Source organism: Tripterygium wilfordii, chromosome 4 (genome assembly GCF_013401445.1).
Source record: "Tripterygium wilfordii isolate XIE 37 chromosome 4, ASM1340144v1, whole genome shotgun sequence".
Taxonomy (NCBI): Eukaryota; Viridiplantae; Streptophyta; class Magnoliopsida; order Celastrales; family Celastraceae; genus Tripterygium; species Tripterygium wilfordii.
This window is the reverse complement of record NC_052235.1, coordinates 7,213,700-7,227,949: the sequence shown is the minus strand read 5'-3', so window position 1 is coordinate 7,227,949 and position 14,250 is coordinate 7,213,700. Positions and strand designations below refer to the sequence as shown.

Genomic DNA, 14,250 nt, shown 5'->3' with positions numbered 1-14,250 from the left:
CTTTGTCTCTCTCTCTCTCTCTCTCTGGTTCACTCAATAATATTTCATTTTCACTTTAATTCAAAGCTTGAAGACGAAAATATAATGCTACATTATTATAGATCATCCCCCTCCACCACCTTGAGTCAAAATTCAGACATTATTTTGCTTGTTATATTTTCTTTTTATTTAGAGGCTCCACACAATTATACACATCACACTCTGTGTCATGAGGTCAAAGAGGCCAAATACTTGAACCAAAAAACATTAAAAAAGACGTGAAGAAGAAAAAAAAAGAAACTGCTTACTCTCTCTCCCTTCTCTATATCTGTGCTAGCCTACATATTTGATCAATATGAATTCTTCCTTTACAGAGAATACAAGCAACAAAAACAGGATGGATGATGAGATACTTCCTGGATCAGCATCAAAAGATAAAAGATGTAGTTGGAAGGAAGAGATTTTGTTAGAACAAAAGAAAATATGGAGAGTTGGGTTTCCTGCTATGTTAGCTAGGGTGACTCAATATGGTATGTTTGTAGTCACACAAGCATTCATTGGACATACTGGACAAGTAAATCTTGCAGCTTATTCACTTGTACAGATTCTTCTTGTGCAATTGGGAAATGGGATTTTGGTCAGAACTTCTTCTATCTACCCTACTTTCAAAGTTTTAGTTTTCTTGTATTAATTAGATATAGGCTTTGTAGTTAGTCTTTATCATTAGATTAAATTTGGAAAGGATTCAATATGGTAAATGTTCAAGGATTGTATGAGAGACATTAAGTTTTGGGAAGTCTTTACCTTGATTATTTGTGTTCATTTAAATTCTTGCTGCTACTAACTGATATGTACTAAAGATGTTCTTTTCCAATCATTATTTTGTAGGTGGGCATGTCAAGTGCATCAGAGACTCTATGTGGACAAGCATTTGGGGCAAAGCAATACCACTTGATGGGAATCTACTTACAGCGATCGTTGATCATCAATCTTTTTGCAGCAACAATACTATTACCAGTCTTCGTTTTTTCATCATCAATCTTCAAACTCATCGGTGAGGAAGATGCCACCGCGGACACTGCTGGATACATCTCTCTGTGGTTCATTCCAATCCTCTACTTTGTGGCTATTAATGTGACTATCCAAAAATACCTGCAGTGTCAGCTCAAGAACATGATTGTTGCGTGGGTGTCTACTGCCTCATTTGTCATACATGTGTTTCTGTCGTGGATTTTCTCGAGCAAACTGAATCTGGGGATTCCCGGTGCAATGACTGCGATGATTGTATCGACTTGGTTGATTGTAATTGGAGAGTGTGTGTATATATTTGGTGGCTGGTGTCCCAATACTTGGGAAGGATTCACTTTTGCTGCCTTCTCTGATCTAGTTCCTGTCTTAAAACTCTCAATATCATCAGGTGTCATGGTTTGGTAAGTCTCTATAACATTGCTGTCTCATTCTTTCATGTATATATCACACACTGTAACAATCACTTCAATTTATTTTGTTTTGACAGCATAGAAGTATGGTATCATGCTGTTTTTGTCCTACTAGCAGGACACCTGAAAAATGCCACAACTGCGATTTCTGCTTTCTCCATTTGGTAACCTTGTGCTCAAATCTCGATTATTTATGTAAATATCGGGTTGTATCTACCAAAACTAATAATTCTTGATGCAAATGGCTTTAATTGCAGCCTCAACATTTTAATTTGGGAATTGATGGCATGCGTCAGTTTCTTGACTGCTTCAAGGTATGAGAAATATTACTGAAATTTCTACTAAATCTCAATCTCCTTTATCTATTCAATTTTTCTTTTCTTCGTGATAGCGTGCGGGTCTCGAATGAACTGGGGAAAGGAGATGCTAAAGCTGCAAAATTTTCTATCAAAGTCATCTTATGTACTTCACTTAGTGTTGGTGTCTTCTTTTGGGCACTCTGCTTAGCATTTGGTCGTAAAATTGCTTTCCTGTTCACAAATGACAAGGCCGTAGCGGAATACGTTTCGAGCCTCTCTGTCTTACTTGCTTTCTCAGTTCTATTCAACAGTTCCCAGACAGTATTTTCAGGCATGTATATCCAGTTATGCTATCTTAACATGGCAATCTTTTGAAGCACGCAGCCGCGTGGTGCATACAGAGCGAACTATTCTTTCACCTTTTACTAAAGCTTCATTTGAAGCTGCACTCTCTAGCAGTAACTCAGGCTGTAATGGTTTCTTGCAGGGGTGGCTGTAGGTTCTGGGAGGCAAGCTATGGTTGCATATGTGAACATCTTTTGCTATTACGTTATCGGGGTGCTGGTAGGAGTTGTTCTTGGATGGGTAGCTGGTCTCCAAGTAAAGGTAGGAGAACCAATGAGAAAAGTTTCAGTCTAATCGCAGTCTGTGTTTGTCAGTCCAATCCATGATAAAATGAGTAGGTAGTAACGTAGTATATTGTACATTGGACAGGGCCTGTGGATGGGAATGATATTAGGAGTTACCTCGCAATCGCTTTTGCTTGCTTACATCACTTGGAGAACTGATTGGGAAGAACAGGTAAAAGATAATAGGAGAAGTCTAAATCATGTTAATCAGACTGAAACTGTATCTGATTACAATACTTATGTCCTCTTTTTTTTTCTTCTATTTTGACAGATTAATAAAGCGAAAGAACGTCTCAATCACTGGTTGTTGAAACCGTCAGAGGAATCCCATGAAAGTTCAGCTCAAGAAAGATTAAACTAATGAACAATACTATTGTTTTTTCCTCTGAAAGTTCAGCTCAAGAAAGATTAAACCAATGAACAATACTATTGTTTCACTTCCAGATTCTGTTCTTCAGTATCATGTGCGAAATTTCACTTTAATCGGCCTGTTCCCCTCCAATGCATACCGTGACTCGGCTTACAATAATAAGCTCATTTATTCAAACTGTTGCTCTCACTGTGATTACCTACAGAACTGTCTGGGACAAACAGGTATCTTCTTTGCCTTTTAAATCTCCTTATGTGAAAAAAGTGTTGCTAGGGCACTGATTCTTTCATCTAACAAGAACAAAACGTTCGCTTAGATAGATTTGGTTATTTGCAGTTTATTATAGCTCGTAGTTGCGTAAATAAATGGCTTGTACCAGAATTGAAAGAGTATAACAATAACACACAAGATGTGTGACTTCAGGTTTCATTTTTCTCTTTGCATTTAGATTCCATCTGATTCCGCATATGGATTCATATGGCCGTCCTCAAACTGTTTGGGACAAAGGCTGTGATAGTGATGATGCATTTGGAGAAAAAGAAAAGCATCAACTGTAAACCTTATTTTCTGGAGAAAAAAGCATCAATTGCGGTGAACGGTAACATTGACTATATAGAAATTTGAATGCTTAAACTTATTCATTCAACTATATTTAGCTGTCATATATGCAACATAGAAAACCAAATGATGCAAATATTTGTGTATTGCTCAAGTTGGTGTCTTTTCATGCCAAAAGTGTTAAGAAACAACTCTACTGGCATTCTAGCAGCTTGTCAGTAAGGTTTTGGGACTATAAAAACTAACAAGTGCGATAATTCTCAATAGCCGTTGTGCATAGGAATCTGAATTCTTCAATCCCATGTCATCTTATTCTTGAAGCTGCTATTGTTCAACTCAGGACTTTAGTAGCCACCGGCTGATGTCTTGATAGCCTATGAGGACAGAAACGTTTGTTGTCAGTTGACACATTTAGGTGCAGTGCAGGCCAAAGGTTTTTTTGCTAGTCTTGAAACTTGAAGTTTAAAGTTGTTAACCTGTTCATCCCAATCTGTTCTCCATGGGTAAAATATAACATTTGGTCCCTGATAGGATTGTCTCACATCGAAAGATGTGGGAGCTAAGGTGTTGTTTATAGGGAGAGGTATGGGCCTCCCTTAGTACCCAAGGTTTTCTAGTATGGGTTGGGAGGCTTTGGGTACAGCCGGCCCATATGGGTGGATGTCGGTGGCCGGCCATGGTGCTCGACCCACGGGGGCAAGGGCCCTGCGGATGGGCCGGCCATGGTGCTCAACCAATGTGGGCCTTGGTCTTGAAGGGGAGGGTATTGATAGGATTGTCCCACATCGGAAGATGTGGGAGCTAAGGTGTTATTTATAGGGGGAGGTATGAGCCTCCCTTAGTACCCAAAGTTTTCTAGGATGGGCTGGGAGGCCTTGGGTACAGCCGCCCATATGGGTGGGTGTCGGTTGGGCCTTGGGTGCTGAGCGTGTATGCGTGTGACTCTATCAGTCCCTCAACTATATAATACCCCTAGTTTCACTTTCATCCTTAAACTTTTTTTACTCTTAACTTCGTCCTTGAACTATTGAAAGATGTCTATTTTGTCCTTCAAGTAAGAGAGTAACTGGAAAAATCCAAAGTGACATTTATTTGGCAATCAGAATAATCCTAGTTGACAAACTTTAACAAACGTGAATGATATTATGCCTAAACTATTAATGTCTAGCACTTTTAGTGCTTAACCTATACAACAAAATAGTTTGGGAATTTTGAATAGTTGGATATTTTGTGGATTTTGTGAGATGACATGCGTAAAATTTAAGCAAAGTGAGATGAAATGTGTAAAAATTACGCCAATTGAGATGTCGCATATGATTTTTCTGATGCCAGAGTCATTTGAGGGACGAACGGGGTACTTTTTGAATACTTATGGGACGATCTTAAGAGCAAAAAAAAGTTTTAAGGACAAATGAAATCATTCCAATCTGAATTCCCTATTCAACCAAAGAATGAAAATCGAGTGTAACCTCTTGTGCATTTTTTCATTATCTTCCTTCTTATGCTTATATGACATCAAATACCAGACAATCTGTCGAAGACTTAAACTCTCTCTAATCAACATCAACACAGTTTTGACTCTTACATCAAATTAAAGACATTGATTTGGATCTCATTATTTCGTAATTACAGCGTGCGGGTCTCCAATGAACTTGGAAGAAAAGATGCAAAATTCTCCATCAAAATCATCATAACTACTTCACTTATAATTTGCTTACTTGTTCATGGCAGTTGCAGAATATGTTTCGAGCCTCTCTATTCTACTTGCAATCTCAGTTCTACTCAACAGTTTCCAGACAGCATTCTACGTGCTCATCTTCAATTTGAGGTAAGATATGATATAAAATTTATTGTGATCCAAGGACTTGGATATGTAGCTCATCTGCAAGTGGCCTACCTTTCATATAAAGAGTCAATCTTGAGCCAGGAACAAGGCATGGTGGATATAGTCATATTTGTATTTTAATCGGTTTTACGAATTCAATGATACAAATTCAACATGATTGTTGGATTCGTAAAACCGATTAAAAAATAAATATAATTTTCAAAACTAAAATATTTTCTACTCCTATAATGGAACTACAGCAAATTTACAGCAGCCAGCCCCTGGCATACCTAAACCCAGTTGTAGATCTCAAATACACAGCCGCCACCCTTCTTTGTCCTCTCTCTCTCTCTCACGTCGACTACTTTATGGTCCAAAAGATCATGAGTCTGTCTCTTTCTCTTTGGTTCACTCACTAATACTTTATTCTCACATTGATGATTGATTCAAAGCTTGAAGTACAAAAAATAATAATTTATTCAGAGACATTATTTTGCATGTTATATTTTCTTTTCCTTTAGAGGCCCCACACAATTAGGAAACATCACAGTCTGTGTCATGATGTCAAAGAGGCCAAATACTTGGACCCAAAAACATTGAAAAATACATGAAGAAGCAAAAGAAGAAATTGCTTACTCTCTCTGTTACAGTTTGCAAGGATCATGTAAGCCTCTCTCCCTTCTCTCTGTTGGTGCTAGCACCTCTACATATTTTATCATTATGAATTCTTCATTTGCAGAGATTACAAGGAGCAAAAACAAGATGGATGATGAGAGACTTCTTGGATCAGCATCAAAAGATAAAAGACATGGTTGGAAGGAAGATATTTGTGTAATTACTAATTATGCAGTTGGTAGGAATTGTTCTTGGATATGTAACTCATCTGCGAGTGGCATACCTTTCATTTAAGGAACAAGGCATGGTGGATAGATATAGTTAATAGGCCTAACAAAGCTGATATGGTCTTCAAAAAACCTAGTTGCAGATCTCAAATACACAGCTGCCACCCTCCTTTGCACTCCCCCCTCCCCTCTCTGACCCTACTTGATCATCTCTCGCTCTCTCACGTCCACTTCTTTATGGTCCAACAAACTCCTAGTTTCACTCACTAATACTTCATTTTCACTTTGATCAATTCAGACTTCAGAGACATTATTTTGCATGTTTTATTTTTTTCTTCAGTGGCCCCACACAATTATACACACCACACTTGTGTCATGAGGTCAAAGAGGCCAAATACTTGAACCCAAAAACATTGAAAAAGACAAAGAATAAAAAGAAGAAACTGCTTACTCTCTCTATTGCAGTTTGCAGGATCATGTAAGCCTCTCTCCCTTGTCTCTCTCTGTGCTAGCACCTCTACATATTTTATCAATATGAATTCTTCATTTACAGATATTACAAGCAACAAAAACGGGATGGATGATGAGAGACTTCTTGGATCAGCATCAAAAGATAAAAGACATGGTTTGAAGGAAGATATTTGGTTAGAACAAAAGAAAATATGGAGAGTTGGGTTTCCTGCTATGTTAGCTAGGGTGACTCAATATGGTATGTTTGTAGTCACACAAGCATTCGTTGGACATACTGGACAAGTAAATCTTGCAGCTTATTCACTTGTACAGATTCTTCTTGTGCAATTGGGAAATGGGATTTTGGTCAGAACTTCTTCTTTCTTCCCTACTTTCAAGTTTTAGTTTTCTTACAATTTACATTTAGTAGATATATGCTATGCTAGGCAGAGGAGTTCTTAGGAGTTGGGGGAATAGAGGGTTCAGGAGCGTTTCAATGGATATTTGACCTTAATTATAATGGAACGCTCCCAAATATCTCCTTCCCAATTCCTATGAACGCTCCTACCAATCATAGCAGTAGTGTTAAGATTGTTGTAGTTAGTCTTGATAGTTAGATTAATTTTGGAAAGGATTCGATGTGATAAATGCTCAAGGATTGTATGAAAGACATGAAGTTTTGGGAAGTCTTCACCTTGATTATTTGTGTTTATTCAATTTCTTGCTGCTACTAACTGATATGTACTAAACATGTTCTGCTTCAAATTCCAATCATGATGTTGTAGCTGGGCATGTCAAGTGCAACAGAGACTCTATGTGGACAAGCATTTGGGGCAAAGCAATACCATGTTATGGGAATCTATTTACAGCGATCCTTGATCATCAATCTTTTTGCAGCAACAATATTATTACCAGTCTTCATTTTTTCATCATCAATCTTCAAACTCATCGGCGAGGAAGATGCCACCGCGGACGTTGCTGGATACATCTCTCTTTGGTTCATTCCAATTCTCTACTTTATGGCTATTGCAGTGACCATCCAAAAATACCTGCAATGTCAGCTCAAGAACATGATTGTTGGGTGGCTCTCTGCTGCCTCGTTTGTCATACATGTGTTTCTGTCATGGATTTTCTTGAGCAAACTGAATCTGGGGATTCCCGGTGCAATGGCTGCGATGATTATATCGACTTGGGTGGTTGTAATTGGAGAGTTTGTGTATATATTTGGTGGCTGGTGTCCCAAGACTTGGGAAGGATTCACTTTTGCTGCCTTTTCTGATCTAGTTCCTGTCTTAAAGCTGTCAATATCATCAGGTATCATGGTTTGGTAAGTCCCTAATTCCCCTATAACATTACTGTCTTATTCTTTCATGTATATATCACAAATTGTAACAATCACTTCAATTTACTTTGTTTTGACAGCATAGAAGTATGGTATGATGCTGTTCTTGTCCTGCTAGCAGGATACCTGAAAAATGCCACAATCGCCATTTCTGCTTTCTCCATTTGGTAACCTAATGCTCAAATCTCGATTACTTGCGCAAAAATTGGTTTGTGTCTACCAAAACTAATGATTCTTGATGCAAATGCTTTAATTGCAGCCTCAACATTATAATTTGGGAGTTCATGGTATGCATCAGTTTCTTGGCTGCTTCAAGGTATGGGAAATATACTGAAGTTTCTACAAAATCTCAATCTTCTTTATATATTCAGTCTTTCTTTTCTTCGTTATAGCGTGCGGGTTTCGAATGAACTGGGGAAAGGAGATGCTAAAGCTGCAAAATTTTCTATCAAAGTCATCTTAACTACTTCAATGAGTGTTGGTGTCTTCTTTTGGGCACTCTGCATAGCATTTGGTAGTAAAATTGCTTTCCTGTTCACAAATGACAAGACCGTAGCGGAATACGTCTCGAGCCTCTCTGTCTTACTTGCTTTCTCGGTTCTATTCAACAGTTCCCAGACAGTATTCTCAGGCATGTATATCCAGTTATGCTGTTTTTGTAAGCTTCATTTGAAGCAGCACTTGCTAGCACAGAAGAGTTTCCTGCATTAACTCAGGCTGTAATGGGTTCTTGCAGGGGTGGCTGTAGGTGCTGGGAGGCAAGCTATGGTTGCATATGTGAACATCTTTTGCTATTACATCGTTGGGGTGCCGGTAGGAATTGTTCTTGGATGGGTAGCTGGTCTCCAAGTAAAGGTAGGTGAACTAAGGAGAAAAGTTTCAGTCCAATCCATGATACAATGAGTAACAAGTAACATAGCATATTGTATATTGGACAGGGCCTGTGGATGGGAATGATACTAGGAGTTGCCTCGCAATCGCTTATGCTTGGTTACATCACCTGGAGAACCGATTGGGAAGAACAGGTAAAAGATAATGAGAGAAATCTAAATCATGTTAATCCGGCTGAAACTGCATGTCTGCATCTGATACAATACTTGTGTCTTTTTTCCTTTCTATTTTGCCAGATTAATAAAGCGACAGAACGTCTCGATCACTGGTTGTTGAAACCATCAGAGGAATCCCATGACAGTTCAGCTCAAGAAAGTGTAAACCAATGAACAATGCCATTGTTTCACTTCCAGATTCTGTGCAAAATTTCAATTAAATCCGCGCTCAAGAAAATGTAAACCAAAGAACAATACCATTGTTTCACTTCCAGATTCTGTTCTTGAGTGTTCTTTGCGAAATTTCACTTAAATCCGCTCGTACCACTCAAATGCATACCATGATCAGCTTACAATAATAAGCTCATACAGGTCAGTGATGCATTATGATAAACCTGTCCACAGTTAATGTACGTATAATGGCAATCGACGACGCAAGACTAGGCGCTAAAACAACAGCAGTGGCTAAAAAGTATACGAGAGAATGAGAAATTTGTATTCATGCTGCTTGATTTATATGTGCTATGATTTCTATTTTTATTTTTTTTTGCGTCATTTCATGTACCTTCATATCGTCTAACGGAAAATGATGCAAAACCATATCACCATATTATCTTCTCAAAAAATTGTATGCGGGTAATTCTGTCACGTTGGAGACATCTTCTAGCACAAGTTCGCGTTCTAGCTGCGTTCTTGTAGACTTCAAAACCTCCTGGAAAATGAAATATAATGTAAATTAATCAACGCAAAGACGAGTTAAGAGCTGAAGTCTTGTAAATGAAATCAGGGGCATGGAGAAAAAACATACGTTGAATTCCATATATGATGCACGCTTTGCAAGCCACTGCGCATCCATCATTTGAAAGGCCACACAGAAAAGGTTGTCAAATGCCATTTCATCCTCCTTGAGCAATTCTAAAAATCGAATTCCTGCTTCTGTAGATGGTTTTCCTGCAAAAGACACAGCTAATTAGTATTTCTTCCTGATGGAACATAAAGATTCAACATCTCACTGATAGTAAACTTCGTTTGGCCTCTGCCTGATACAATATATTTTTTAAAAAAAATCCACGTGTGAGTGGCTAATTTCTTGTGGTTCATCTTCTCCTGCAGTATTTACACAAAGAAATCATGTTATTACCTGATCGAAGATCCAACATCTGTACCAACATGAAGGAAATATTAATGGCAGCTACAGCAAAGGGATATTCCCACTCAGCTCTTGTTCCATTTCTTTTGTGCAACAACGTCTGGAATGAAGCCTGTCGAATGAAACCCGTATCATCATAATTTGTTGCCGGCCTCCAGGAGTTAATCACCAAATATTTTTCTATACTATTTTCACAACACAGAGTGGATAGAACAACTACATTAAGATCACTTGGAAAGAACTGAAAGGCCCTAAGCAAAGGTTAAGTTTACGAACCCAGACTAATTGGCGTATAGTCGTATACACTAAAAACTTCACTATAAAGACGTGAAAATATATGCATTTTTTTAAAAATGGAAACACAAAACAAGATAATTATAAACCCACTTATCACAGGTTCACAGAACTTAAGACTAGTTCACCTACAGGCTACAGAGAAGAGATAGGGAAACACCCAAAAAGTAGCAGAAGCAAAGCCCAATGAAGGCTCCAAAGTCCAAACATTGGTGCCCTAGTAGCAGGGTCTGAAAAGGGAATATTTACATAGCCTCAAAGCCCTCACCACTGCATTACAAAGAGGAGGTTTTTGTAGTTTGACCGGTAATGCTTAAGTTTCAAGAAAGCAATTTCACCAGAGTAAAAAGAATCTCAACAATATTCTGTCAGCGAACATTGTCCAAAGCACTTAGTACAGCTTTTGCCATTGCACAACTTGATAATCTCACTTATTCCAAGCCATTAAAATCTTATTCCATAATCTCATGATCCCTATCATCTACCTATGCATACTCCCCAGTGTTTCACCTAAGGAATTAGGCCCATGCACCCGAAACTATAACAGGGCGACAAAGCACCTGAAGCAAGCTTTGAAGGCACTGCCATTTATGCAGTGTGAAAATATCAAAACAAAACAAAGATTACAAGTCTATAACATGCAATCATTTAATTCCCTAACCCTTTCTTAAGTAAAAATCAGCAGAGTGAAGCAACAATTGGCAAAACATTTCCTCCAAATCCAACTTCCTTAAGTTAGATAGAAAACCTAGATATAATAATTGGTGAACAAATATTATTGTCAAACCAGGAATGGCTTCCAAGTTTACAATTACTCCAGCTCTCATCCTCATGCACTGTAGACTCCATTAAACGAGAGTTCAATGTCCTCTGCAGAAGAAATGACTTGGAAGGAGGAATTAGGAATAACGGTGTTACAAGAAGATTAATTAAATTGTTTCCTGAGTCTTATAAATCAGAACCGAGGCTCTCTACAAGATTTGGGAATCAATGTCTATGCAGACACACACCTAAGAGTAGAGCAAAAATAATATCATTGCTCTGGCAAGAATGACTGAGTGGGACCCAAATTGCAACAAGTTCCGGGTAACACACATCACTCATAGTTACTCAACTGCTTCAAATAGTATAATACATAATGGAATACTTCATGCCACTTAAAGCAAGGAACAAACCGGATATTGCTTGGCGAAAAAGATAAGATTCTCCAGCGATATAAATCCTCCACCCCTTCAAGAAGTACAAAAGGAATTAACATCAGTACACATTTCTGGAGAAAATCCAGTGAAGAATCAATATTGACAGCAAAAACCAGTTTTCCCTAGAATTTTCAACATGCCTGAAATCTGTTGAAGGGTCTGCACCTTGCCAACCCATGTCCTTCCAAAGCTCTGATTTAAGAGAAGGGAGCTCCCTATCAGGATAAGCCAGCCTCCATAATTGCTTAAGCGCATCCTGCAGCATAAATTAAAAGTTTCTCACAGCAGCAAACAGATAAAGGGAATGGAGGGCAACGGTAGGAAATTTTTATTTTATGCAGATAAGGTTTTATTATCCACAAAAGAACTATGACCTTAAGAGGTCAATGAACATAAAACAAGGACATTGCTGCATATGCTGGCAACCACTGTTGCAAATGGTACCAACATAAATGACTGAAAATGCGAAAATGGAAGATGACCTACTTGATGCTCCGTACGAGAACCATCGAAGGGAACTTCCCCTCTTTGCTGTAGATTTCCTAGTCTTTCTTCCTAAAAAGGTACCAATTCACACCATCAAAGTTGTACTGGAAACAAGTTATTGCAGAGTAATAACATAAGGTCAAAAACACCGTTTCAGAAGAAAAACCACTCAAAAAGAAGAACAGGTTTCCCATTTAGAACCAGCTAGTAAACAAATGGTGAAGCTAGCCAATAAGAACATTTATTCAAGCAAGCACAATCAAGAGAAAAATCAGATGTTGTACTTATACAGGAATTGAGTCAATAGATATACCTGTAGAGGACTAAGATGTGGTAGAAGAAGCTTCCTGCCTAATCCATTTTGAGTTGCAAATGGAAAAGGCCAAATCCGACCAATAAATGATCCAGATCCAATAACAATACTTGCTGCAAAAACCAAGATCAAAGTGTCCAATCAGTCCAGTAAAAATTTACTACACATACCATCTAATCCAGAAAACGAAAAAATATAAGTTCTAATATGCCGTGCAGCATGATTGTGGAGAAATATCCAAGGGAAAGAATAACCAGTTGAGCAAGAAAAGGCTAGAACGAGTATATAAAAGCTCTGTATCCAACGCTCAAGATTCATAATACTAACAACAAAGACACGTTGCTTAAACAGCTCTTTCGCGATATATAAGGCTTTCAGAGGTATTCTAATAGAGTATTACTGGTTAAGGAGATTCTGAGGATTCAAGCTCTTATCAAATCAATAGAACAGCTTTAACAGGCAAGTTTCACTTGTATTATTCTAATCAATGAAATTTGCCATACCAGGATGCCTCTCCGGGAGAAGTTTCTATTTTGCACTTCCGAATCAACAGTATCAATATAGAAGAATCAATACACACTTATATGCTAGAGGAATGCAATATTTCCATGCCACATCATTGGTTATACTTGTGACACAAGCAAGAAATAAATGCAGCCAAATGATTTAACAATTTTATCCAATTGCATATGAACCACTAATGCATTACCCTAGACTTCAAATCTAAACAAACAAAAATAGCATACCTAACCATTGTGCCCACTGTGCTATCAACTGGGAGAAGAGAAAGGTCCAGTGGAGGTGCTCCTTCCTTCTTTCCTCATCCCAAATATCTTCTAGTGTGCGTCCCTGTAAAATTTACAAGAAATTTAATCCAACACTAGTTTCTGCAATCAAAGTGTCGCACAGAAAATACAAAAATTGGAAATCAAAGAAATAGAGAGAATAAACCTCAGAGCTCATATCATCGTAGCCATCATCTCTAGCAAGTAGAGGTTCATTCAAACTATCGAAGCCAGATTCATCTAAATGCTCGTTCCTCCTCCCATCAACATCCCCATGATGCAGCCGCCTTCTTAGTGTTCCAGACATATATAAATCTTAATAGATAAAAAGCCCTATGAAATCAGCCAAAACCATAAATCCCAAAATGATCAATAACAAAAGTTAAATACAATTTTAACGAAACAAATCAATTCACACAGAGAAAGAAAACATTAGCAGGGAAGATACCCACTAAGGAAAAAGTAGAAATTTTTTGAATTCACAAATTCTTCGGTCCCAAATCATAGAATCAAGAACGACCCAGTAACAACGTAGAGTTGTAGTTTAGGAAGAACAATTTCTTCCCGTGCATAATCATAACCAATAAGCCAAAAAAAATTACGAATAGCCTACACAAGATTTCTTCTTTGAGGACCTCCACAAGTACCTAACCATATTAAAAATCCACGCTTGCACACACACACATATATATATATATATGTACATGATGGACATACCAAGCTAAAATGGATTTTAAAATTGACAGTGCGATCCGAGAGATGACGATCCTCGACGACCCTTCTGAATGTCAACAACGACACGTCAACACACCAATGTCAGGGAAGCTTGAAGAAACCTCCAGGCTAAGGAAGCTGAAAGAAAGAAATTAACAAAAAAAAAACCCCGAATTTAATTGTGTTTTGATTAACATTTTTTTTTATTATATTATAAATTTCGGTAGCTTAGGGGTTTTGATTTTGAATGTGTAAATTAAAGGGGGAGGTTTGAGAATATTCCAAATCCCATAAAAAAATTGGATGCTCACCGTCTTCTACCCGGGGTGGGACGTGGTACTGGAAAGGTTTGGAATCTGGTATCTTTTATTTATTATATCCCCATTAAAAGAAAAAAAAAACTGTTTTTCTAAATTAATAGAAATTTTGAAAATTATCTGAAGAAAAATATAGGGTTGTACTAAAAAAAGAAAAGAAAAAGAATCGGAGTATAAGCAGATAAGCATAAAAGGAAACTACAAGGACTAAAT

At 37.8% G+C, this 14,250-nt stretch overlaps 3 protein-coding genes across 6 annotated transcripts; 2 read left to right on the top strand and 1 right to left on the bottom strand.

Annotated features, from left to right (window-relative positions):
• The first annotated feature begins 12 nt into the window (after nt 1-12).
• LOC119997141 (protein DETOXIFICATION 24-like) lies at nt 13-9,093 on the top strand. Of its 2 annotated transcripts, XM_038843973.1 has the most exons (10): nt 13-27; nt 6,199-6,419; nt 6,495-6,757; nt 7,177-7,718; nt 7,814-7,900; nt 7,993-8,049; nt 8,126-8,364; nt 8,470-8,588; nt 8,672-8,758; nt 8,861-9,093. In XM_038843973.1, exons 3-10 carry the CDS (start codon nt 6,518-6,520, stop codon nt 8,951-8,953), a joined length of 1,464 nt encoding a protein of 487 aa, XP_038699901.1. In that variant the 5' UTR covers nt 13-27; nt 6,199-6,419; nt 6,495-6,517; the 3' UTR covers nt 8,954-9,093. The 2 variants fall into 2 exon arrangements, with proteins under 2 accessions (XP_038699901.1, XP_038699900.1); XM_038843972.1 differs by lacking the exon at nt 13-27 and having other exon boundaries at nt 6,181-6,419.
• Nucleotides 248-6,028, top strand: LOC119997139 (protein DETOXIFICATION 24-like). Of its 3 annotated transcripts, none has more exons than XM_038843968.1 (11): nt 248-616; nt 868-1,409; nt 1,496-1,582; nt 1,676-1,732; nt 1,810-2,048; nt 2,205-2,323; nt 2,432-2,518; nt 2,618-2,940; nt 3,165-3,314; nt 5,006-5,102; nt 5,839-6,028. In XM_038843968.1, the coding sequence occupies exons 1-8, from the start codon at nt 335-337 to the stop codon at nt 2,705-2,707; spliced, it is 1,503 nt and encodes a 500-aa protein (XP_038699896.1). In that variant the 5' UTR covers nt 248-334; the 3' UTR covers nt 2,708-2,940; nt 3,165-3,314; nt 5,006-5,102; nt 5,839-6,028. The 3 variants fall into 3 exon arrangements, with proteins under 3 accessions (XP_038699896.1, XP_038699897.1, XP_038699898.1); XM_038843970.1 differs by having other exon boundaries at nt 368-509; XM_038843969.1 differs by lacking the exon at nt 3,165-3,314.
• Nucleotides 9,094-9,254: 161 nt separating the features above from the next.
• On the bottom strand, nt 9,255-14,090 carry LOC119997142 (ELMO domain-containing protein A-like). The gene is made up of 11 exons (XM_038843974.1): nt 14,032-14,090; nt 13,724-13,858; nt 13,173-13,339; nt 12,968-13,070; nt 12,222-12,334; nt 11,909-11,977; nt 11,563-11,678; nt 11,399-11,453; nt 9,921-10,041; nt 9,588-9,730; nt 9,255-9,491 (listed from the first exon to the last, which is right to left on the bottom strand). The coding sequence occupies exons 3-11, from the start codon at nt 13,311-13,313 to the stop codon at nt 9,390-9,392; spliced, it is 963 nt and encodes a 320-aa protein (XP_038699902.1). The 5' UTR covers nt 13,314-13,339; nt 13,724-13,858; nt 14,032-14,090; the 3' UTR covers nt 9,255-9,389.
• Between the last annotated feature and the right edge of the window lie 160 nt (nt 14,091-14,250).

Bases quoted from the DNA above. Each gene is read 5' to 3' on its own strand.
- LOC119997139 (XM_038843969.1), top strand. From the start codon at position 335: ATGAATTCTTCCTTTACAGAGAATACAAGCAACAAAAACAGGATGGAT. The intron at 1,410-1,495 runs GTAAGTCTCTAT...TTGTTTTGACAG, and splicing joins TCATCAGGTGTCATGGTTTG to CATAGAAGTATGGTATCATG. The intron at 1,583-1,675 runs GTAACCTTGTGC...CTTTAATTGCAG, and splicing joins ATTTCTGCTTTCTCCATTTG to CCTCAACATTTTAATTTGGG.
- LOC119997141 (XM_038843973.1), top strand. From the start codon at position 6,518: ATGGATGATGAGAGACTTCTTGGATCAGCATCAAAAGATAAAAGACAT. The intron at 8,365-8,469 runs GCATGTATATCC...GGGTTCTTGCAG, and splicing joins TTCCCAGACAGTATTCTCAG to GGGTGGCTGTAGGTGCTGGG. The intron at 8,589-8,671 runs GTAGGTGAACTA...TATATTGGACAG, and splicing joins TAGCTGGTCTCCAAGTAAAG to GGCCTGTGGATGGGAATGAT.
- LOC119997142 (XM_038843974.1), bottom strand. From the start codon at position 13,313: ATGTCTGGAACACTAAGAAGGCGGCTGCATCATGGGGATGTTGATGGG. The intron at 11,679-11,908 runs GTAGGTCATCTT...TTTATGCTGCAG, and splicing joins GTTCTCGTACGGAGCATCAA to GATGCGCTTAAGCAATTATG. The intron at 11,454-11,562 runs GCATGTTGAAAA...TACTTCTTGAAG, and splicing joins GACCCTTCAACAGATTTCAG to GGGTGGAGGATTTATATCGC.